Here is a 24,074-nt window from a genome sequence, read left to right on the forward strand (position 1 = left end):
TTTTACTGTTTTAAATTTAGAACTTTGCTGTCCTTTTTCTTGAGAAACGGTGCGTTCATTTTGATTACTATGCTCCAGCAAGTCCAACAAAAGAATGAATACCAGCTATCCTTCCTATCATCAGTTCAAATTCATATCAGTTAATTTTCTATATTAACATCCTGATCCAAGGCACATGTGCTTATAAGTAAGCTCCACTGAAATCTAAAGATATTTGCTTTCAAGTAAAGAGGGTAGGACCAGGTGTAGGCATGGTAAGTATATGCTTCCAGTGTAGGGTTGCCAACCTCCGGGTACTAGTCAAATGAAGGCTACAAGTGCTAAACAGGAGTTCTGAATTCAAAACCAGAGCACAAGAAAAAACAAGCCCAGAATAAGGCAACTAGAATACAATATTGCTGTTTAGAAAAATATATTAGGAGGTAAAACCTCGCAAGCACAACCGCAGTTGGAAAAAAGGAAATTACAAACTGGTCTAATATAGACACAATACAATAGTGCACTAGGTGTTACAATAAGGTAAACGTAGGCGTAAAACGCTCAAATCATGTCAAGTCCATACATGTAAATTGCTACAATCAAGCAACGGAATCAAGACACTGTGCAATGGGCTTCCGGTGTAATTCCCATTTCATGTAGAATTTTTTCAAGCTTCTAGTCCTTCCGTATGCCAAAGGTTCATTCATAGGATAAAGGAGTATACCTTCCTAATATGCATGGATGGCTGGATAAGACTAGGAAGGTACAATTTACATGTATGTATATTTTTCTAAACAGCAATATTGTATTCTAGTTTCCTTATTCAGGGCTTGTTTTTTCTTCTGCTCTGGTTTTGAATTCAAACCTCCAGGTACCAGCTGGAGATCTCCTGCTATTACAACTGATCTCCAGCCAACAGAGATCAGGTCACCTGGGGAAAATGGCTGTTTTGCCAATTGGACTCTATGGCATTGAAGTCCCTCCCCCGCCCTCCTCAGGCATCGCCCCAAAAACTTCCCACCGGTAGCAAAGAGGGATCTGGCAACTCTAATAACAAAATCCACTAACATTACCCAAAAGTGACAGGCTTTAGGGCTTTTACACACATTATTTCACCTCTTGTGTGCCTGTATTGCATTGTTTGTTTTTTTCCTTTTCCACATGTGTTTTGCTCCTTCTAATGGTTGCTTCAGTATTTCATTGCTGTTTCACCGGTTTATTCCCCACCACTTTAAAAGTGCATGGGGGAAAAAAAACAGAGACAGCGTCAGCGATGTAATATCAAAGCACCAGTCAGGTTTAAGGTTTTGGTATTGACCTTCAAAGCCCTAAATGGTCTGGGACCGTCATACCTGCAGAACCGCCTTTCCCAATACACCCCTCGAAGAACTCTGTGCTCAGCTGGAGAAAATCTACTAGTGGTCCCTGGCCTGAAAAATATCTGGCTGTCCTTGGCCAGGGCCTTCTTGGCTCTGGCCCCAGCCTGGTGGAATGCTATGGCATGAGGTTCCAGCCCTGTGGGATTTGAAACAATTTCACAGGGCCTGTAAAACTGAACTGTTCCACCAGGCATATGGTTGAAGACAGTGACAGTTTCCATCTGGCTGTCATACCCTCCTTCTCCTCCTACCTGCCTCTGCTGTGCTTCCCGCCACTGAATGAGGGGAGGGGCTGCGGCTTAGTAGTAGAGCATCTGCTTGGCATGCAGAAGGTCCCAGGTTCAATCCCCGGCCTCTCCAGTTAAAGGGACTGGGCAAGTAGGTGATGTGAAAGACCTCTGCCTGAGACCCTAGCAAGCCGCTGCTGATCTGAGTAGATAATACTGACTTTGATGGACCAACGGTTTGATTCAGGATAAGGCAGCTCCATGTGTATTGTCTTGTTTTATTGCTTTTCTACTATTTGGTAGTAGGTCATTGCTGATAAAATTAAAGTGTTTTTATTACTGCTGATAATTTTATTGTAATGTATGGCTTTTAATTGTTTTAAATGGGTATAAGCTGCTCTGAGCCTGACCTAGTCCGGAAGTGCGGCTTAAAAATCTAATAAACAAATAAACAAAGTGACTATTAGAGGGAGCAAAACACATGTGGCAAAGAGGGGGGAAACCAACGCAGTATGGGCAAACGAAAATAAGAATTGTGGAAACCTTCTTAGTATTGGGAGAGACTAGATTGTTTTCTATACCTTCCTTTGCCCCCACCAGAAAAATCTATTAGTTTGATTGATTTTCCATGACTTTCAAGAATGGCAAATTGTTAATCCTGGTAAAGAGGAATGGGAATTTGCCAGTGGCATAGAAACTATATGCTAATCCCTGTGAAGACCCTGGTATAGTGCATTTTGTGTGTGCGTGTGTTTGTCTGCAGACACAATGCACAAGTTTTCTCCTTTTGTGCTGGCATAGCCAGGATCAGAGGATTATATTAACATTCACTGAGTTAGGTGATGCTTTATTCTCTCTTTCTAGGTGGACGACAATTACAGAATCCTCCCATTCTCTCATTTTGTTTCCTAAATCTTCTGTCATTCAAGCGAGAATCAATCATAAGTGATTTCTTAAACTATTCCATGAAGCACTTTTCAGATTCTGATAAGCTCTTCTTGAATCATTCTGTAGTTGATAAAAAACCTAATGAGCCCAATTTAATTACCATACCAGCTGCAGATCCCTCCAGTTTCTATGATGTTTAAAAAGGAATTCCATATTTTAAATCTTTTCACCTGTCTTCTGAAAACTCAGTGGATTTTAATAAATTTATTTTTATAACTTATTTATGATTTAAAATTAATTTTATAATTCATTATATGTGTCTGCTGCCCCAGATATTTGTTATAATGCAGTGACTAATTTCTTTTGCATGGTAGAGAGAGTTAAATCATATAAATAAGAAGTCATAAGGTCTTCTTCATATGAGAGGCAATAGCACTGTTCTGAGTTTTAAACAGTAGTTGCCATGCGCATTTAGTAGTTGAAACTTTGTCCTGGCATGAAATTGTGGCTGGGAAAAAATCACCTGCTTAGTTTTTACATGTTAGGCTGCTTTTAAAAGAACTGCAGCAGGACTAGATGGGAAAGGGGGTCTAGATGAAGAATATATTCAGTGTTGCATTTTAAGAAGCTACAGCATAGGGCTTGAAGCATAGATAGGGTTGCCAGATCCCTCTTTGCTACCAGTGGGAGGTTTTTTGGGTGGAGCCTGAGGAAGGCGGGGTTTCGGGATGGAAGGGGTTTCAATACCATAGAGTCCAATTTCCCAAGCAGCCATTTTATCCAGGGGAACTGATCTCTATCGGCTGGAGATCAGTTGTAATAGCGAGAGATCTCCATCTAGTACCTGGAGGTTGGCAACCCTAATATTAGGGTTGCCCATTGCCGGTGGTGGCGGGTAAACTACCGCCCATCCACCGGGCTGCCCGCCAGCCAGCTGAGGGCTGGTGGGCACTGCGGGCATGAGCGCGGGTACTGCGGGCTTGTGCGCGCGGACACGGTGCACACGTCATTTTTGGGTAAACCCGGAAGTGACACAAATGCTCTAGCAATCCCGGCCAAAACTCTATGGAAACCATAGAGTTTTTGGGCAGGATTGCTAGAGCTTCCCCATCACTTCCGAGTTAAACCGGAAGTGAAGTAGCTCATCGCGCGCGGCAGCGCCGTGACAGGCGTGCGCGCATATTGCGCACTAAGGGCAAGGCTCCGCGAAGCTCCTGCCAGTGGAGCAGCGGGGCCTGGCAAGCCTACTAAGTATAGATCCAACTCAGAGAAAGGTAGCTGTGCTTATGACCCATTGAACTGCAGTGGGACCAGTTATTCATGAGTAATTTAAGACCCATTAATTTAAATGAGATTTTAGCACCTCTAAATTATATTGGATTGGGGGTATAGTTGTTTATCCTTGTGAGCTCAATATAGTCAGATTTTCCAAGGCAGTGAACCTAATGCTATGGCTTATGACAGAGGTCCCCAACCTTTTTGAGCCTGCGGGCGCCTTTGGAATAATGACACAGTGTGGTGGGCACAGCCACAAAACGACTGCTGCAGGAGGCAGGGACAGCCACAAAATGGGTGGCACAGCTTTCTTTCAGTCACATATTGAAGATCCTTGTGCTGTGGTGGCAGCTGCTGCCAAAGCAACATTTTTTAAATACTGCACAGCCAATCAGCCAAACATTTTTTAAATACTGCACAGCCAATCAGAAGCCTTGCTAGGCAAAAGCCCCATCTGGCTGCACCCAGTTTCTAAAAACACTTGGTGGGTGCCAGGAAAGGCATTGTTAGGTGCCATGGAGCCCACAGACACCACTTTGAGGATTTCTGGCTTATGACATTAACATCATGGTAGATTTTAAGTTCAGCTACTGATGTATAGGAGGGCCAATGCTTAGTGGGAAAACACATGCTTTGCATTCATGAAGTCCCCAGTTCAATGTTGCGGTAAAGATCCCTTCCTTTAATTCCACTGTGTTCACGGTTGTTCGTAGAGTCCAAGACAATAGATCCAGTGTCATTGTCTTGCAACTAGTAAATCAAGGTGGATTGGGCCCTGAGTTAAGATGAACCACATTTCTTTTTGTTTAGGCTTTTGTTTGTTTTTTAAGAGAAGGATGAAAGGGAGGACATGATGAAATGGGAAAATGCCGCCCGATCTCCTCCTCTGCCAAAGGGGCAGGGTTCGCTGGCAGCCCAGGAAAGGGAGCTGGTGGGTGTTGGCATGCCCAGGTAGGTGCATGCAAAGTATCAGGGCATCATAGGAAGAGGCTGGATGGACCATCATGCTGCTTCCCTACCTCTTTGACCCATTTCCAGACAAGGGACCCACCCTACCTCTCAACTTTCCAGAGTGGGCGCAGGCTGGTCGCTCCTTGGGGGGCTGAGTAGGAATTTTTTTGCATCTCTGGTTCTACAAACTGGGGCTACAAGTTGGGGTCAGGGACACCTAATCCATTCTGATTACCATCATGGGAGTAGACTTTCCCAGATCCTAATGTACTGGTTGCCTTAGGTATCAATAGGGATGCCAGCCTCCAGCAGAACCTGGGAACCCCCAGAATTATAGCTGATCTTCAGACCACAAAGGTCAGTTCCCCTGGAGAAAATGGATGCTTTGGAGGGGGGACTCTGTGCCATTGAACCTCATGGAGGTCCCTGTCCTCACCAGGCTCCATCCCCAAATCTCCAGGAGTTTCCCAACTCAGATCTGGCAACCCTAGATATCAGTGTCATCTAGTTGTGATATTAGCATAGGTAAAGTATGTTAAGTTCGAAGTAATGAAGCTTAGGTGAGCATCCTGAGGCATCATTTGAAGGGCGAAGGGAAAATTTCTAGACCAGGGCCTTGGGGTTAGAATGCCTCTCATAGAACTGGGACAAGAACCTCATGTGTGCGTGTGTAAAGTGCCATCAAGCTGCAGCTGACTTATGCCAACCCATGCAAGGGACATTCAAGGCAAGTGAGAAGCAGAGGCACTTTGCCATTGCCTTCCTCTGCAGAGTTTTCCTTGGTGGTCTCCCTTCCAAGTACTGACCCTGCTTAGCTTCTGATATCTGATGAGATTGGGTTATACCATGTCACCTTCCCTCCCAAGAACCTCTTGGGGGGTGCTATTGTCCTTGGGAGAAGGGACATGGCATGCTTCCTTGGAGCATCAGTAAATGCTTGGCAAGTAGGGATGCCAGCTTCCAGGTGGTGGCTGGAGGTCTCCAGCTATTACAACTGATCTCCAGGCAACAGAGATTTCCTAGTGACTATTTTGAATAAAACCAATGAATTAATTCAAGTGGACATCTATGCGGGTAGAAAATGTTTACGGGTTCTTCTGTTCTAAAAGATAGAAATGTTTAGGGCTTTTGTGTAATACTGTATTTTGATTAATGCTTATCTCCTTTCACTGTGAGGGATTAAGTCTGCCTGGCCACCAGGTAAAGAAGATTATGAAACCGAGGCAGCTAAATTGCTGTTTAAGGAACTGGGGATAGGGGTGTCTTTCATGCTTTCATTGGCTCTTCTTCCCTTTATCAAGAGAGATCGAGCTACTAATTCTCTAGGGAGACCGGAATAGAAGAAAGCCAAGTTGCAGCATTGTTGATAATATTAAGGAAAGAGATAAGTGAGGGATTTTTATTTAACACGGGAATGAATGCTTATCTTCACAAACCAGTAAAGACCAGACTATTGACCACCACTGAAGCAGAAAGAAAATGGAAGGTTATTCTTTTATGAAAAATATTCTGTATGTCACTCTTTCCGCCTGTGTTCATCTTTTTCATTTTGCTATGTATGTGTCTGTGGGCATATTGGGAAGTAAATGGATAATTATTTCAAACTGCCAACTGCTTGTTTTGAAAAGAAAAGTTCTGCAGAATTAATTATTTCTTACATTTGAAGATGGAATGAAATTTTGGGATGTTCGGCGAAATAAAATAAGCAGTTTTACAGTGTTAATCGGATTGTTATGATAAATATTATGGGGTGGGGGAGCTGATACACAGCGACCAGTGCTATGGATCTCTGAATCTCTGCATGAATATGAAGCTCCCATGAAACTAGAGGCATAAAGCTGCTTTTTTAAAATTATTGAATGCTACAACATCCAATGAGCCTTCCTTTTTATTTTTAGTCCTGCCAGCATTTGGGAATGCCTCATATAAAACCAAATCGGCCATTCTGCAGTAGAGCATAGCAGAGAATTTAAATACATTACTTGCAATAAAAGATTCAAATCCATAAGCAAATCAGCCTTAACAGATAACATATGCATCATAAAATATGTTTATTTTTAGGAAACCAGATCTCTTGGAAAACAACATGTAGAAATAAAGGTATTCTGGAAACGTTCTCAGCCCCACAGGGATATGGTTTTGACTTACAGAGATCTAGGAAGCATAATTCCATTTCCAAAGCCGTATCCAGATGTTAGATCTCCTAGCAACATTGGTCCTGATTTTGATTCCATTTATATTTTTCAGTATATAAAACTTATCAATCTCATTCTTTATTAAAAACAGTCATAGACCAGCACAGTTCTTCACAATTTACCACTGAAACCTTTAGTTTTACACTCTACCCACAGGTTTATACAAATAGCTAAAAAGTTATTTCAGTGGTAAATTGTGAAGAGCTGTGCTGGTCTATGACTGTTTTTAATAAAAATTGAGATCCAGGGCCGAGAACAGTGTTTCCCTAACCTGTGGGTTGAGACCTCAAAGTGGGTTGCAAAGCCTCTGAAAGTGGTTTGCAGGTAATTATTGATGGTTTAAAAATAAAATATTCTGGTTTTTTTTTTTAAATTTAAACCATCAATATATTGTCCCCTGTATTATAAACAACGTCTAGAACTAATTAACCCTCCCCTTATGTCCTTAAAAGATTTAGCACAAGATGGCATCAAATTTCTATTAGCGGATAGGATACCCACTGTGTCCAAACATGTGGCAGAGTTTCTGGTGATTCAGTTCTTGTAGGTTATCTGGGCTGTGTGACCGTGGTCTTGGTATTTTCTTCCCTGACGTTTCGCCAGCAGCTGTGGCAGGCATCTTCAGAGGAGTAACACTGAAGGACAGTGTTTCTGGTGATTGTTAGTAAAAATAAAAATAAAGGGTAAGGAAATAAATGAATAATAAAACCAACTGCGGCAATCTACAGACACTCGGAAACAGTACATAAAAGGGTGCTGGTGTTAGCTATGCTGTGTGATAGGTCCACCGTTGTATGGAAGAATCTATTATAACAGCATTTAAAACTGAATAGTTACATGTGAGACCCTTTTGAGCGAGTATGGAGTTTTATGTATTTCTGTTACTACTATTACTATTATTATGTCAATAAAGGTGACTGCAACTGAAATATTCTGGTTTGGTATGAAGGCATATGGATTTGAAAACATGGATAAATGCTAACATTCTTCATTTACTAATCTAGGCCACGGGAGGTGTGATTGTGGAAAGTGCAAATGTGAGGACGGTTGGCACGGCAATGCCTGCCAGTTCCCCGTGACCTGCAATCTTACACGGAAGAAGAGTAACGAAATGTGCAAGAATTCTCAAGATATCATCTGCTCAAACGCAGGTGAGATTTTTATTCTGATGGAATGATGAAATCATAAGTAGCAGACTGTCATGATATCTGGGATTACTCTAGCACAAAAATGAGATTTAAATAAGATTATGTGCAAGAATTGAGATATTACAAGATTGAGCACAGGTGATCAGGATGAATCCCACTTGTACGTCCAGGATGAACATGCAGTGTGAGTTTGATTAAACCGAAGTTTTGATTAAGACTGAAAGGGAGGCATCTGTTAGCAGCGTGGTGTAGTGGTTAAAACCGGTGGCTTGGAGCGGTGGAGTCTGATCGGGAGAACCAGGTTTGATTCCCCACTCCTCCACATGAGCGGCGGAGATTAATCTGGTGGACTGGATTTGTTTCCCCACTCCTACACATGAAGCCAACTGGGTGACCTTGGGCTAGTCACACTCTCTCAGCCCCAACTACCTCACAGGGAAGGTGATTGTAAGCCAGTTTGATTCTTCCTTAAGTGGGAGAGAAAGTATGCGTATAAACTCTTCTTCTTCTTCGTTGATGGAACCAGATCCAAAGCATATTTATATTCTTTGTAAAATTGGTAGTCATCTGGTTACCATACGGGAAGCCCATTTTGGAGTCTGACTGAAATGGCCAGAAATGAGGACGCAAAAGTCCCAAAGGATTTGAGCTTCCCCTGAAATCCCTAGCCCCCCAATACATCTCCAGTATTATAACTAAGGCATAATGGGATACAGAGACTTCTAAGTTTTCCGTGCTCTCAGTCAGGTTCTTCACAATATTCTAACTCCTTAGATGACTCAGTGGGGTAGTGGAGAATTCCCAATATATAACTGAAGAAGGTGAGTAATCTCAGGCCATTTGGACAAAGTATATCTCAATAGTGGAACAAAATGAAACAAATATGAACACCTGGCAGATGTGCTAGGCTATAAAATCATGCCTCCTCTTAAGGGTCTAGAATAAATAGTCCTTGGCATCCTTTCCTACACTTCAATTTGTATGTCTTTATTCCTTACCATTTATTGTTTCTGATTTCGACAGGAACATGCCTTTGTGGCAGGTGTAAATGTGACAACTTAGAAGGGAATGGATTGATCCATGGTAAATATTGTGAGTGTGATGACAGAGAATGCATAGATGAAGAGACAGGAGAGATGTGTACAGGTAAGTATATTCATAAAAGTTACCATAAAGTAAAATAATCATTCTGTAGCAAATGGCTTGACATGGATGGCCCAGGCTAGTAGCCTGATCTCATGAGACCTCAGGATATGGTTGTAGAGGAAAACCACCCAGCCTCCGCTGGGCAGGACCTCTATTAAGGGTTGGCCCAAAGCTATTCCCAAAACAAAACACTGAACCCAGGAGTTTTCCTGTGCTCAGTGGGTAAGCTGCCACCAGCCCTTATTCAAGCGTTTAGCCCCCAGGCCCCTGCCTGCTGATACCAAATCAAAGCATAATTCTCTCCCTGCAGAGTAAGAGGCCCAACAGGGAAGAATTACGCTAGCAAGAGGTTTAGGTTTGAGTAGGTGGTCAAACACACTAAGGCACTCAGATTTAGGCTTGGAACCCACAAAGTCAGAAGACACGACCAAAATATAGGTTAACTTTTTATTCCAAAGGTTTGTGCTCGTTACAGAAGACAAAGGTTCGTGAAGCAGTTAGCAAGAAAACAATAAAGCTTAATATACCTAGCTACACAATAAGGTTTTTAGGTTCAAAGGCTTGGCAAAGTTTAAGGCAAGTTTCACAAGAAATGTTACCAGTTCCACAAAGTTCTCAGCATCTCGGTTCAGCATGCAGAGTTCCCAAAAGTTCAGTCTGACAGAGTTTCCCTCTGAAAGGGCAATTCAGAAGGGTTTTTGATGAAGCAAGGGTCTGGGCCAGCCATTCCCAAGCAATCATAATTTTGGATTGAAGCTGATCTGCTTTTATCGTCACAATCCCAATAGCCTGGGCCCACCTAGCCAATGAGATTGCAAAGAGGTCCCTAAACCAGTGATTGATTGACGTGTCAAACTCTTGCCCCTCTATTGCATCAGGTAAATCAAAGGTGCCCTGAGTCTGCAGTCCTCATTGCACCTGGATTTCCTCAGCGTACCAGATAAATCTTGCCTGACAGATTTGTTACCTTGGTAACTAATGACCTTCAATTTAGGGAGGAAGAGCAAAGGCTGTAACTGTCCACAGCTGGGTGTTATCTATTCCACCCCCCCAGGAGTGAGTCTTTCAGAAGTGAAAGCCTTCTCACGGCCATAAATTTGCAAGCTGGTCAGTTTGCATTCCAGCCCTTCAAAGTTTGATATCAGAATATAGCAGGCCAAAAAGCCTGAACCAAGGAAATTGTAGCAAAAAGGAATTGGGGGACCCACTTCCTTTACAATGGTTGCCAGCTTTGGGTTGGGAGTACAGTTGCCAAAGCAGCCATTTTCTCCAGGTGAACTGATCCCTGTCCACTGGAGATCAGTTGTAATAGCAGGAGATCACCAACTAGTACCTGGAGGTTGGCAAACCTATCTCAGAAGCTAAGCAAAGTCACCTCTGGTTAGTACTTGGAATGGAGACCAGCGAGGAATTCCAGGGTCGTTATGCAGAGGAAGGCAACTGCAAACCCCCTCAGTTAGTCTCTTGCCAAACCCCGCCCTCCTCAGGCTCCACCCCAAAAACTTCCCGTCGGTAGCGAAGAAGGACCTGGCAACCCTATTCAGGATAGTGCAAAGATGTAAGATATTTTGTGTTAGCAAGAAGCCAAATGAGCAATAACCAAGTATACAGGAAATGTGGTGTTGTTTCAGGGCATGAATATTCTGGAGCAATTAGGCAATTACTACAGGGAAAATTAGCACTTTTGGGTTTTTCAGATGATATCACGTCAGTACAAACATTCCTTTCCTGTTATTTGTGTCATTATTTTGAAAGGGTTCACAATCATATCTGCAACAGAGTCAGCAGGAAGCAGCTGAAGTTCAACTGATTCTTCTATTAGCTGGACTAATTCCTGCTATATAAATGGGTGTCTGGCACATTCTTAGAGGGGCCTCATGGCGCAGAGTGGTAAGCTGCAGTACTGCAGTCCAAGCTCTGCTCACGACCTAAGTTTGATCCCGACGGAAGTCGGTTTCAGGTCACTGGCTCAAGGTTGACTCAGCCTTCCATCCTTCCGAGGTCGGTCAAATGAGTACCCAGCTTGCTGGGGATAAAGGGAAGATGACTGGGGAAGGCACTGGCAAACCACCACATAAACATAGTCTGCCTAGGAAACGTCGGGATGTGACATCACCCCATGGGACAGGAATGACCCTGTGCTTGCACAGGGGTCCTTTACCTTTTTCTTTAGCACATTCTTAATCATGTATATGCATGAGTTCTTTGCAGTTCATGGCAGAATGTTCTATAGCTAGTAGAAGATAGCTACTATTTCAGAATGATCATATAGGCCACCAGTTTGCTAATCCATGTGTGTTTGTGTGTGTGTGTGTAATAATCTTGTATTCAAGCCAAGATAAAGTATGCAGCCCAAACTGCAAATTGTATAATTCTTATTTAAAGTATTGTTATTTAGTCACAGAGTTTGTAAATTCCTGTATATAGAATGGACCTTTCTGTAGATGTAGGAGGGGAGGGTCTTCAATGGGGTACCCTACCATCAAGTCACAGCAGATTGATGGCAAGGCAAGAGACATCAGAGGCTGAAATATAGAAATAATAGAAGCTCTTTCCTTTTTGGTTTAACCAGTTTTGAATGGTTCCTGTAGTCCTGGAAACAATAAATAATTGTCATGTGTCAAATTAGATGTTTTACTGACACAATAACAAATGACACCAATGGGAAGTTTAGAGTAGATCACATGATTTTTTATACAAAAAAGATTTATTATATTTGTCAATTTACATGATCCTTCATGACTATCAACAGATTTTACTGAGTAACTGTTGTTAGATGGGTACTCTGTAAAATCAATTCTGTTTCCAATGAACTGTGGCTGTGATCCAGAGATTTCTTACATGGCTCTTCAAGATATCTCCCTTTTTCCATTTCCAACTGTAGATCCTTGCATTTTATCAATGGGTTCTTCAAAGAGTCCCTCAACTTGGATTCTAACTTCTAGTATATAGAATGGGCCTTTATGTGGATGTAGGAGGGGAGGGTCTTCAATGGGGTACCCTACCATCAAGTCACAGCAGATTGATGGCAAGACAAGAGGTGGTTTGCCATTGCCTGCCTCTGCATAGGAACCTTAGACTTCCTTAAAGGTCTCCCCTCCAGTTGCTAACCAGGGCCAACCCTGCTTAGCAGCCGAGATCTAGTGAGATTGGGCTAGCCTGGAAGGGTAATGTGTAACCTATCTCTTAATATTTGAGCATACCTGGTGTCTGCAAGGAAACCCTCAATTGCTGGCAGAACCAATGTTTGTTCAAAGAAGATAGACTTTCTCATCGCTTTACACTTTTATGAGCTTGACTGTGTCTGAATTAGTCAGTGTTTCTGCTTAATTATGTTAATGTCTTATTTACGTTCATCTATTTAATTTTTATGATTATTTGTGAAAACGCTGTAAAATGTCCATATGGTATGTTAACTTTCCCCTGAGTTTGAATCAGTGGTGGCGATTAGATGTTAGCAGTCATTGCAAGTTTCAAAAGAATACAGCTGGTTTTCCTAATGACTTCATTGTGCACATGTTCATTCATTGCTGAAATAAAGCAGGCCCACCAAAAAGCTAGGAAATAATGAAATTATTCTGATGATGGTCAGTTCTTTTGTAGAGGTTATTGTGGAATAGAGAACAAAACTACTCGTCTAACTGGAAGGTCCAGTTATGGTACTAGTTTTATGCATCCACACTGAAAATCATGTTTTAAAAAGTGGACAGAAAAATGTATCTTTGAATAAGGAAAAGACTTCTTTACTGTAATTTTTTTTGTTTTTTGTTTTGGGCTAAGGCCATGGGAAGTGTTACTGTGGAAACTGTTACTGTGAGCCTGGTTGGCATGGCGATAAATGTGAACTCCAGTGTGACATCACCCCATGGGAGATCAAGAAGAGATGCACATCTCCAGATGGCAAAATCTGCAGCAACAGAGGTGTGTCATTCACAGTCATTTTAAAAAATCTTCGATAATTATCTTTGATAATGTCCTAATGGGTTTATAATTCTGGGTCTCACTTTTAAAACTCCATTACCAGATGCATGCGGTGAGTTTATGGCATTTGTAATTTACCACACATTAGGGGCATATTATATTACATACTATCAAGGGAACTTATTTTAAACCATTATTTGGGGAAAACGGCCACATAAGTCAAAGCCATGAGCAAAGCACCCTATGGCAAGAAGGATCTTATGGTATGAAGAGAGGGCAGTTGTGTGGATGCGTGTGCGGGTACATATGGGCAAAAATGAATTGTCCAGAATAACAATGTATTGTTATTCTCCAAAATGGGAGTCACCCTAAGCTAATATTTTATGTTGGTGTATTTAGAAAATGTATATCCCACTTTTGGGTTACAAAAATCAACTCAAGTCTTATTTATTTTATTTGTTTAAAATGCTTCTATGCTGCCTTTCTGCCCAATTCAGGGTCCCCAAGACAGCAAACATTAAAACATTTCAGACAATAAAAAAACATTTAAAATACAAATATATATAAAATATTTAAAACAAGTGAATCATATAAACATATAAACTCATACAAACAGACAAACAGAGACGAGGGTTAATAAGAATTACTGAAGGAACACCAAACAAACAAAAATAAACTTCACCTGCTTGCAGAAGACAATGATAGAGGCAGGCAGACGAACCTCCCTGGGGAGGGAATTCCAAAGTTACAATACCACAAGCAAGAAAACATTTTCTTGGGTTACCATTAGGGTTGCCAGCTCGCTGAGACTGGCAGTCAAATTAGATGTTTTACTTATGCAATTACCCACCAATCCAGTGCCCAGCTTGGAAGCGGGGATCACATGCGCGCAGCCACGTCAATGCGATTGCATCACTTCCTGTTTACACCCGGAAGTGCCGCACCGCAACGGGCCTTTTACCACTCAAACTTCTATTCTGCTTTCTGTTATTAGCTGACAAGCTAAAAGAATGGTAACCTAAATCTACCTTCTGTATATGCTGTTGTACATTGCCAGTAATTAAAAGTTTCAATTAGCTACCAGTAATTTCACTTTGATATTGTTTAAGAAAAACAGTGTTTAACTAGCAGGCTTGTATACATCAGCAGTGATGCCTGTGTTCACTAAGAAAATATTTTAAAAATCAAGCATTCTTTTGGCTATGGCCCAGAACTATTACAGTGAAGGAAAAAAATGTAAGCTTCACAGATACACATCTCCTCAGTACATCTCTACTGACAAAGCTCTGCCAAATTAGGAGCATCTAATTATCCTGAGAGCATTTAGAAAACTCTCTCATCTTAATTACAGAGCAATTGAAAGCCTGGCTGAAATGTAGAAATAATAGAAGCTCTTTTCTTTTTAGTTTAACCATTTTTGAGTGGTTCCAGTAGTCCTGGAAACAATTAATAAATAATTGCCATGTGTCAAATTAGATGTTTTACTGACACAATAACAAATGACACCAATGGGAAGTTTAGAGTAGATCACATGATTTTTTTATACAAAGAAGATTTATTATATTTGTCAATTTACATGATTCTTCATGACTATCAACAGATTTCACTGAGTAACTATTGCTAGATGGGTACTCTGTAAAATCAATTCTGCCTCCAATGAACTGTGGCTGTGATCCAGAGATTTCTTACATGGCTCTTCAGGATGTCTCCCTTTTTCCATTTCCAACTGTAGCTCTTTGCATTTTATCAGTGGGTTCTTCAAAGAGTCCCTCAACTTTTGGGTTGTTTTTTTTTGGGGGGGGGCAGCGGCATATGAGCCAAAATACATTTCATGGTAGAATTTCGAGTTTGGAACACCAGTTGTGGTATTTGGCCTTAAAAGCAGCTGTGGTTGGAAATGAAATGATTTGGGGCCACAACACCAGGGAAGAGGGTTTTTAACTCTCTGCTTCTGCAAGTTATTTCCGTGGTCAAAAATGGCCACTGGGCTACTTTAAGTCCCTGTAAGGGAGGTGGGGGAAATGTAGAGCCCCCTGGCGCAGAGTGGTAAGCTGCAGTACTGCAGTCCAAGCTCTGCTCACAACCTGAGTTCGTTCCCACATAAGTTGGTTTCAGGTAGCCAGCTGAAGGTCGACTCAGCCTTCCATCCTTCCGAGGTCGGTAAAATGAGTACCCAGCTTGTTGGAGGTAAAGGGAAGATGACTGGGGAAGGCGCTGGCGAACCATCCCATAAACAAAATCTGCCTCGTTAACATCGAGATGTGATGTCACCCCATGGATCAGGAATGACCCAGTGCTTGCAAAGGTCCCCTTAACCTTTGGGGGGCGGGAAAGAAAGGTATCTGCTTACACACATTCAAAAACTGCACCCAGGCAAAATGATTACTTTGTGTTCTCTTGATTCAGCTCGATAGTCCTTATTTAAACCTTTTGTGATCCCTCGCCCCGCACACCAATTCTTCCTTCTTTAGGTACCTGTATATGCGGAGAGTGCACATGTCATGACGTTGACCCAACTGGAGACTGGGGAGATATTCATGGAGACACTTGCGAGTGCGATGAACGAAACTGCAAGGCCGTCTATGACAGATACTCAGATGATTTCTGTTCAGGTAAAGGAAATCTGTGAAGGTGAATTGCATAAGGTCACAGTAATACAAGATGGTGAATTATCGTACTCTCCAGGCAGTGATCTGAAGCTGGATATATGCTTTGCCGAACAGAATTTAAACCCGCCTGCTGGGAGTAGCCTGAGATGGCAGTATGTAGGACCCACTTCGGTGGAAGCCTGCTGTGTGGGTCCCCTGCCACTTTGCGGGAGGCCAACACCTGGACAGCTCCCGACTGGGCATGTCCCTATTCCAGGCCTCCCCCAAAACCCCTTATTTGTGTCCCCAGATTTGGGAAAAGGGCGCACGCAGGCCGCCTTTCCCCCCAAAATGGATCCGGCTCCATGCCAAATCCACCAAAAGTTGTGACGAATTAAAAGTTGACATAACAACCAAACAGCCCAAGTATAGGGAGAGAAAGCTGGGCCAATTAGGAAGCAGACTCAGCTAGGCAAGGGGGACGGATTCTTAAATACCTAGCTGGAGGAACCAAGTGCAAAAGCGCAGGTCTGAGCCTGCCTGCTGGCCCTGCTCCTATTGAGCCAGGGCCTGATTGGCCAATTTGAAATATAGGGCGGGCCAGGAAGGTATGCAGCAGGGCAGGAAAAGTTCCAGCTGGAGTTAGAAATGCTATGGCTCCTTCTCCAGCTTCCCCACCAACAACCATTTTGTGGCAGCATGCTGGCCGCCCAGCTGAGCCCGCGTCCCACCTGACAAGCCCCTGTGCCAGCTCCCAACACTCCCTAGCACATGCCAGAAAACCTTGCTTTCAGAAACTAATTCATAATGGCTACAGCTGCCACAAGGAGAACTTAGACAGAGAAACATAGAGCTGTGTGTCATTATCATACTGATAATGCCCAACCCTAAATCTATGGACAATCTCCCCTAATGGTTTCACGCACAGATTAAAGAACATAAGAGAGAATACATTGTGGAACTCCACAACACAGATCCTATACTGTTAACTCCAGATTTTCAATTGTGACCACTCTGAAAATTGTCAATAAGAAATTATTTAAATCACTGGGCTCTTGAAAAATGGTGTGTGTGGGGGGGGGGAAGCCCCTCCCGTAGTGCCACAATCCCAAGCAGAATAGGGTCCTCACAGCATTTTAAAGTAAGATAATTCCTACTATAAAATGACTCCAGCATCCCCAGGTTGTCCCCTGGGACACCATGTCAAGTAGTTGTGCCCTAAGATATGAGCCAGAACTGCCTCTCTTATTTCATCCATGAACTAACTAGGCAAGGCAAGCCTCTCTCTTTCTCTCAGCCGTAACTCCCTCCCAGGCATGAGGCTAGTTATATTGGCCTTTTATGCATGGCTGTTTCCCTTGCCGTCCCCCCTCCGACGACTTCAGGTCTTTGTTCTGATTATGCATGCCGTTTCCGGCCATCAGAGATCGCCTCGCTCTCCCCCTGCCTTTCCCCACATTTTACCCGCGTTTTCAATTTCGGGATAAAATAGGTCTCTGAAAACATGGGCAAAGCAGGGGGAACGCAGCGGAAGAGCGAGGCGACCTCTGACGGTCGGAAACGGCATGCATAATCAAAACAAAGATCCAAAGTCATCGGAGGGGTGTCGGAGAGGGGAACAGCCATGCATAAAAGGCCATTGCCTTCACAACAAGAGGTTTGTAATGGTTGCAGAAGTGTCTTGAACATTCAAAAAGCACTATATAAATGTTGTTACTTTTCTCATCTGCCAGATGTTAGCCACACCGTTATCATTTGATATAGATCATTTCTTTCCCCTTAATAACAAGAATGCATCCATTTTTTTTCTATCCGAGTCTTTTTTCACCATCAGCCAAAACACCACAGGGTTGACTGAGCATCAATCACGATACAAGAACCCTACAGCTGGTAGTTTGAAAAACTTACTCCTTAAAGAAGCTTCTCAACATGTTTCTTCTGCCTAATTGACAGAACTGCAGACAGGAGAAACCCTGTATCTCCAGATTAACCAACTTGGAATCATAAAAAGCCTGCTTACAGATAAAGTACTCGTCTGAAACCAAATGGAATGCCTCCAGTTATTTTAAAGGCTTCTTTCAATAAGGCTGAAGGTCCCGCTGCTAAGTCTTTACCTCCCAGAGAGAGAACGAGAAAGCGAGAAAGCTTTCTCTAGAGATTTTTGTTTCTCTGGAGATTTTATTTCATGTTGCTGAGTGGTTTGTCTTTTGCAAAACAGTTGTATCTAGTTAGTGTATAACAAGAGTGGTTATCTCCTAATGAATCTCTCAGCAGAAAAACAAGTCCTTGTTACACATTTTACCAAACCTCTGAAAGACAAATTATTCTAGTTATACTATGCTATCATGCCACATTACAATTTTCTCTACATGTGTACTGGTTGCTTTCTGCTGAGGTAAACCTGAAAATCCTAAGGCTCTTGTAAAATGGTGATAGAATGGATTGTGCCTCTGTTGACTACATATTGGGGAGTTACATTTTTGAGTACGGTATCTTTTTATGTTAAATAATCTTTATAAGTAGAAAGTTAGCACAGCCCAATGAAGGTCCTTCTCCTCAATGTGCTAGTTTTCTATTTACAGGAAAAGACTAAAAAAAAAAAAAAAAATGAAAGAAATTAACAATGGTACAGCCCATTGTATTTCCACATTGTGATCAATGCTGCATGTATAGGTTTGGCCTAAAATGAGAACGGACAAAGGAGACTTATTGTGGCTGGAAAGAGTGACAAATGAGAGAAAGGTTTTGAGAGGGCAGAAGAGGGTCTGAACTATCAAACTGATGATTGAAAAATCAGGTCTTTGTTTGCAACTTGTGAACTGGATGCCAGCTGAACCAGTGGGTGTTCGAGTGTCCCTTTGGTGATAATGTTGAGTGGAGAGGTTGTTGCTAAGATATGGTGATGGCTGAGCTATTGATCGTCTCCATACATAGCTCTTTCCATTATCTCCTCACTCCTTTACCTGCATTGTAAGCTCTGTTTTTGATTGCTGGAATTAAATCTGTGCCAGAAAATCACATTTACATAGCATTTTCTTTGAGGGAAATCCATGAGAGAATGCACCCAGGCTAATCCCAGAGCAGCAAGCAGGGTTTATCTGGCAAAACATTTGATGGCTCCCCAGCAGCAATGATCTTGAATACGGGATTGGGTTTTGGAAAGGTTATAAATCCAATGGCCCATCATCCCTATATCATCATTCCCCCATAGATGGGAACAAACATTTGTTTTTAAAGAGTTAAAGATGCTACAACAGAGCCACTTTAAAAAAAAGATATTTTATCTTCACAAGTGTAAAAAGGTAATAGCTGGAGATCTTCTGCTATTACAACTCATCTCTAGCCGATAGAGATCAGTTCACCTGGAGAAAATGGCCTCTTTGGCAACTGGAGTCTATGGCACTGAAATCCCTCCCCTTCCCAAACCACATCCTCCTCAGGCTCCGCCCCCAAAAACCTCCCAATGGTGGCAAAGAGGGACCTGGCAACCCTAGAGGAGACCAGTTCAGCATGGCAGTGCCAATCTCTCACATGTTAACCTGTCAGGAAATGGAGGATAATTGAATCATGTGAGCCCTTGCTTGCCATCTAAAGCAGTGCCACACAATCACAGGCGTACCATTTTAGCTAGGACTAGACCTAAATTAGGCACTACACATGCTACATTATCATAGTGCTGCTTCATGGTGCTTATGTGCCACAGAAAGAGAACACCCCATTTCCAACCTCTGGATTTTAAACACTGAATGTATTCAGTCAAACACATTATTTTTCAAGCTATAAGTCACTACCTTGATTTTACTTGAAATGGTGCATGGTTGTTCCTTTCCTTTCCTTTATCCCTTAGAAGCTCCTTGATCCGTTGATCTTGAGCAGCATAGTTTTAAGTCTAATGTCTGAGGGATATAAGGACTGAAACACATTTTGCCACTGCCAATGTAGCCTTGGGATCCCTGTCACTTAATAAAAAAAGGCATTATATCAGACACAGAGGCTTTGGATTTATGTATTAAAATAGAAGAAATATTTCGCAATCTAAGATCCTTATAGAGACGACATTCCAAAAGCACATGAGAGCCAGCATGGTGTAGTGGCTAAGAGCGGTGGTTTGGAGGGGTGGACTCTGATCTGGAGAACCGGGTTTGATTCCCCACTCCTCTACAGGAGCATCGGAGGCTAATCTGGTGAACTGGATTTGTTTCCCCACTCCTACACATGAAGCCGGTAGGATGACCTTGGGCAAGTCACTCTCTCAGCCCCACCTACCTCACCGGGTGTCTGTTGTGGGGAGGGGAAGGGAGGGTGATTGTAAGCTGGTTTGAGTCTCCCTTAAGTGGTAGAGAAAGTTGGCATATAAAAACCAACTCTTCTTCTTCGCATGAGCTAATGAGTCAATGGAGCCAGAAGAACATGGACAAGTCCTTGCATGGTTGTTCTAGTACCATTCCTGTATTGCAAACCTATATGCAACGCTAGCAGAAAAATCAAAAGCCACATGGGACAGGTGTGTTGCTGCATAGCCATATTGTCAGCTTATCAGGCTAATGGGTGGAAGATGAGGGTGTTATCGGGAGCAATCCCGGAAGTAGCAGCAATCATCTGGTGTCAGAGGCTAGGGAGTGACTGGAGCTGAAATGTATATTTTTGTTTTGTTGTTAAGGTCATGGACAGTGTAACTGTGGAAGATGTGACTGTAAAGAAGGATGGGTGGGGAAGATGTGTGAACATCCCCGTGCTTGTCCCATATCAGCTGAAGAGAGTCTGAGAAAGTGTCAAGGAAGCTCGCATTTACCTTGCTCTGGAAGAGGTAGGTGATATTCTTAAATTTTTCAGGATGCTCGCAGTTTAGTTGAACTGGTGCTTAGACTGGAGGCAACTTGGTCTCACTGAATGTATGCTCAAGTATTCTGTTCTAGGTTGTGTTCAAAGTGCCGATTAATCAATTAGCAGTAAACTAGAAACACAGGAATTTGTGCTGGGAAAAGGTACAAATTTGCACAGCTATCCTAAGCAATTTGTCATTTGGACTGCTATGGCCCAGATCCATATGAGGTAGCAGAGATCAACATGGTCCCTGTGTGACTTGTGGAAGTCAGGGGAGACTGAATCAGCAAACCAGATATCCCAAATATCACCTACTAGACAGGGCCTGTAACTGTTCCATGATTTGAGCCATTCTTTACATCATCATGTAATGTTTAAAGAAAACTTAATTTTCCAGTGATTTTTGGGGGTTGGCAGTGTGAATGTTTATTGAGAAATATGAAGTTAATGTTTCCTGTTCATGTTTTGAAGGAGTAGTACATTCCATATTTCCCTGACTGATGTCATGATTAAATGATGATGATCTTTTTTTTTCCAACCATATGTGGCCGGCAACCTCTTCCTGCTCAGGTGCAGAACACAGCTTCTCAATTGGTCTCCAGCAGCAAATGTTAGTCGACAAACTCTTGGGCTAAAGACTGCTTCACTTGGCTGGCTGGCTGGCTGGCAGCTCCACCTACTCCTTTCAGATTACCACATATGTCATTATTATGACTGTCAGTGAATTAAAGACTTGTGTTCTTGGGCGCGATCTTGCAAAAGTTGTGACTAAGTCTCATAAAAAGCAATGGCATTGTGACAAGTTCTATTGGTATCAAGTGGGATTTAGTCATGACTTGCTGAACTGCCTCCCATGATTTTTAACCAGTGTAATCAGTCAATTAAAATATATTACAGTGTATCGCTGTCAGCCATTTATGCTTGGTAATTAGCAGCGCGTTCCAGGCTGAATTGCCCCACATATTTTTTTTTAGTTTTATCGGTGAACCGTCGTTCAGGAAGTGACTGCAAAGCTGGCGCATACCTGCTTCACATTGCTTAAGAGCCCCTTTAACACAACCTTTTGTGTTTGATCTTCCCCCACCATGAAGAATACCCTCAAGGAAACATGCAAAATCACAGCTGTGTGTTAGCTATGCAACCGGCAATTGCTAATAGCTATGCAAATAAGGAGCAGGCGAGTGGGGGGGGGGATTTCTCCTTTTGCATTGGGACCGTGAATAGTCATTTTAAAGGTCACATTTTTAAAAGAGCTTTCAGCGAGCTTCAAAACTGACCCTGCATAAATGGTCTCAGTGTTTAAATTCATGAGTATGTATCTTATCACTCTACTGAGCAAAGTTTGAAGCCTAAGCCTCCAACCTAAGGAAGCATCCTCCAACTTAAGTAGATTTTCCTCCAACAGAAGAGAGGCTGGAGGACAGCTCGAAATGCCGGAGGAATTTCCTCAAGCCTAAGGTAGGATATGTGCCATGGCCCATAGTACCAAAGTCACAAATGCCCAGGTTATTAACAACCTGCACTTAGGAACGCAGCAAAAACTAGGGCGTAAGCTTGTAAGACAGGGGAGGAGTGAATGGAGGCAGATAACTGAGAAGCTCAGGAGTGTTACCACACACCCACAAATGTGTGAACGTGTGTTCAGACTGACATGGGGAATTAACTTGTGTGTTTGAGCCTGGAGTGGAAAATTGAGATTTTTTACCTAAAGGGGTAACTGTGAGTAGTGAGTTTCAGCCAGAAAAGAACAACAGGTTTAAAAGGAGTGTGGAGTTTATTGAGGGATTTGATACAATATTTTAGGGAGAGGGAAACTTACCCTAAGGAAATATTCTAAATTAACTCACAAACAGCACTAACAACCAGAAATCAACCAGAATTACTTAAATTTGGAGCAAGAATTACTTTTAAGCTAGATTTGTAGATGTGGGGGAATTGGGGAATAGGACATAGGAGAAATGGAATCTGTTGGAACAGAGGTGTCCAGTCTTCCAGGTATGAAGCCCTAACTAGCAGAGAGGATCAAAATGCCAGCTCTCTGTGCAGTACACTGTGGGTTGAAAAATAAGGGGGGATAGATTAACACGGAGAGCAAAGATATTCCAGACAAAGTGTTTGAAGATTTTTCGGGTTGAATCGAACCAGCTTTTCTGTTGGTGAAAAAGTAGGCAGGATCCTGTACCCAAAATAACTGTACTGGGGATTGTAGGGCCTGTATGGACAAAATCCACATGGGACAGGGGCTGTAGTGGAGAAGAGAGTTGGGTGAGGCCGAGCAGGGAAAAATTGGCTGGATTGAACCCTGTGAAGATTTCTTAAGCACTTTTTTTATTGATAAATTGTTTGTTTTAGATATTTATATCTTACGATGTTTCGTCCAAGAATGGTTTCATGGCTTATAAATCAATGAATTTTTAAATGCCACAAATGTTGTCTCTGTGGTGCCTGTACATTTTTACCAGCAGTACACATAACATTTCCAGGGGACTATTTGACAACAGGGGAAAATTACAAGGTGATAGGGCTAACTCTCCTCCTGATAAGCACACTTCGGCCCCAATCCAAATCAGCCACCAACCACCCCTGATGGTTGCTATTTAACATTAAAAATTGCTGGAGTTTTTTGTTTGTTTGTTTGTTTGTTTGTTTGTTTTGCCAATCTTCCAATAGCTCATCTGGTTTGACCCAGATGAAACAAGGAACTCAGCCATTCTCAGGCTCCCTGTTTAGTAGTTCTGGTGTTTTTTTTTTTTTTTTAAAGCCCTTGTGTTGTTTGGGTTGAGGAAAATGAAGCTAGTGATGGAATTCTTCCTAAGGCTTTCTGTGCATGACTAATATTTGGATTGAAATGTGGTTGTATTAAGGTTATTGCTTTCCCCATTGTTCAGATTAAAATATATTAGTTTGATACAGCCTTCAGTTTTGATAGGCAGTCTTCAGTGCGTTAAATGGGGAAACAAAGTAAACATAGAGAATTTTTTTTTAGAAATTAAGAAGGAAAATGCTAAAACTGCTCGAGAACCACCACATTTGACCTTCTAATTTGTGATGGGCTCTTTAACTACTGTCATTTACAATAACCAGGAGTCAAGCAAAGGTTACAGACTGTTCGCCAAATTTAGATCAGCTACAGCTATTTTGACATTTGCTTATATACTCCTTGCCTCCAGCTACCTGTCTTCTGCAGGAACTATAAATTAGCAGGTGGTTTTCATCAAGTTTTTATTTTCTTGCTCAACAGTTTGCTTGAATCTCAGACAAAATTCTCAGCACTAGTCCTTGATTGTTGCAAGTTATTCCTTCCATCTATGCCTGCAATATGATCTCTGTGGTTGAATCTTGACCTCCAAGAAGGTGATGAAGCTCCCAAATGTCCTTCTTTGGAACAGTACCGTAAGAGCATGTGAATGCTTCTCCCAGGTGGATGAGAATAATTCTGGAGGCACTTTAACTCATCGGGAGGTATAGGAATCTGACATCTTACAGAAAATGAGCAGAAATAGTGGGGAATTGATGCATGGTGTCAATATCTCATCAAACCTCAGAAGTCTGA

General features: G+C 42.2%; 1 protein-coding gene across 1 annotated transcript in view; it reads left to right on the forward strand.

Annotated features, from left to right (window-relative positions):
• Nucleotides 1-24,074, forward strand: part of ITGBL1 (integrin subunit beta like 1) — a 172,281-nt gene that overhangs the window by 76,987 nt on the left and 71,220 nt on the right. Inside the window, exons 3-7 of the mRNA XM_056862142.1 lie at nucleotides 7,899-8,045; nucleotides 9,066-9,188; nucleotides 12,969-13,109; nucleotides 15,581-15,721; nucleotides 20,358-20,504. Coding sequence (XP_056718120.1) covers nucleotides 7,899-8,045; nucleotides 9,066-9,188; nucleotides 12,969-13,109; nucleotides 15,581-15,721; nucleotides 20,358-20,504 — 699 coding nt within the window. The remainder of the gene's footprint in view (nucleotides 1-7,898; nucleotides 8,046-9,065; nucleotides 9,189-12,968; nucleotides 13,110-15,580; nucleotides 15,722-20,357; nucleotides 20,505-24,074) is intronic.

The sequence above is a fragment of the Euleptes europaea genome, chromosome 16, assembly GCF_029931775.1.
Source record: "Euleptes europaea isolate rEulEur1 chromosome 16, rEulEur1.hap1, whole genome shotgun sequence".
In the NCBI taxonomy this organism is placed as follows: domain Eukaryota; kingdom Metazoa; phylum Chordata; class Lepidosauria; order Squamata; family Sphaerodactylidae; genus Euleptes; species Euleptes europaea.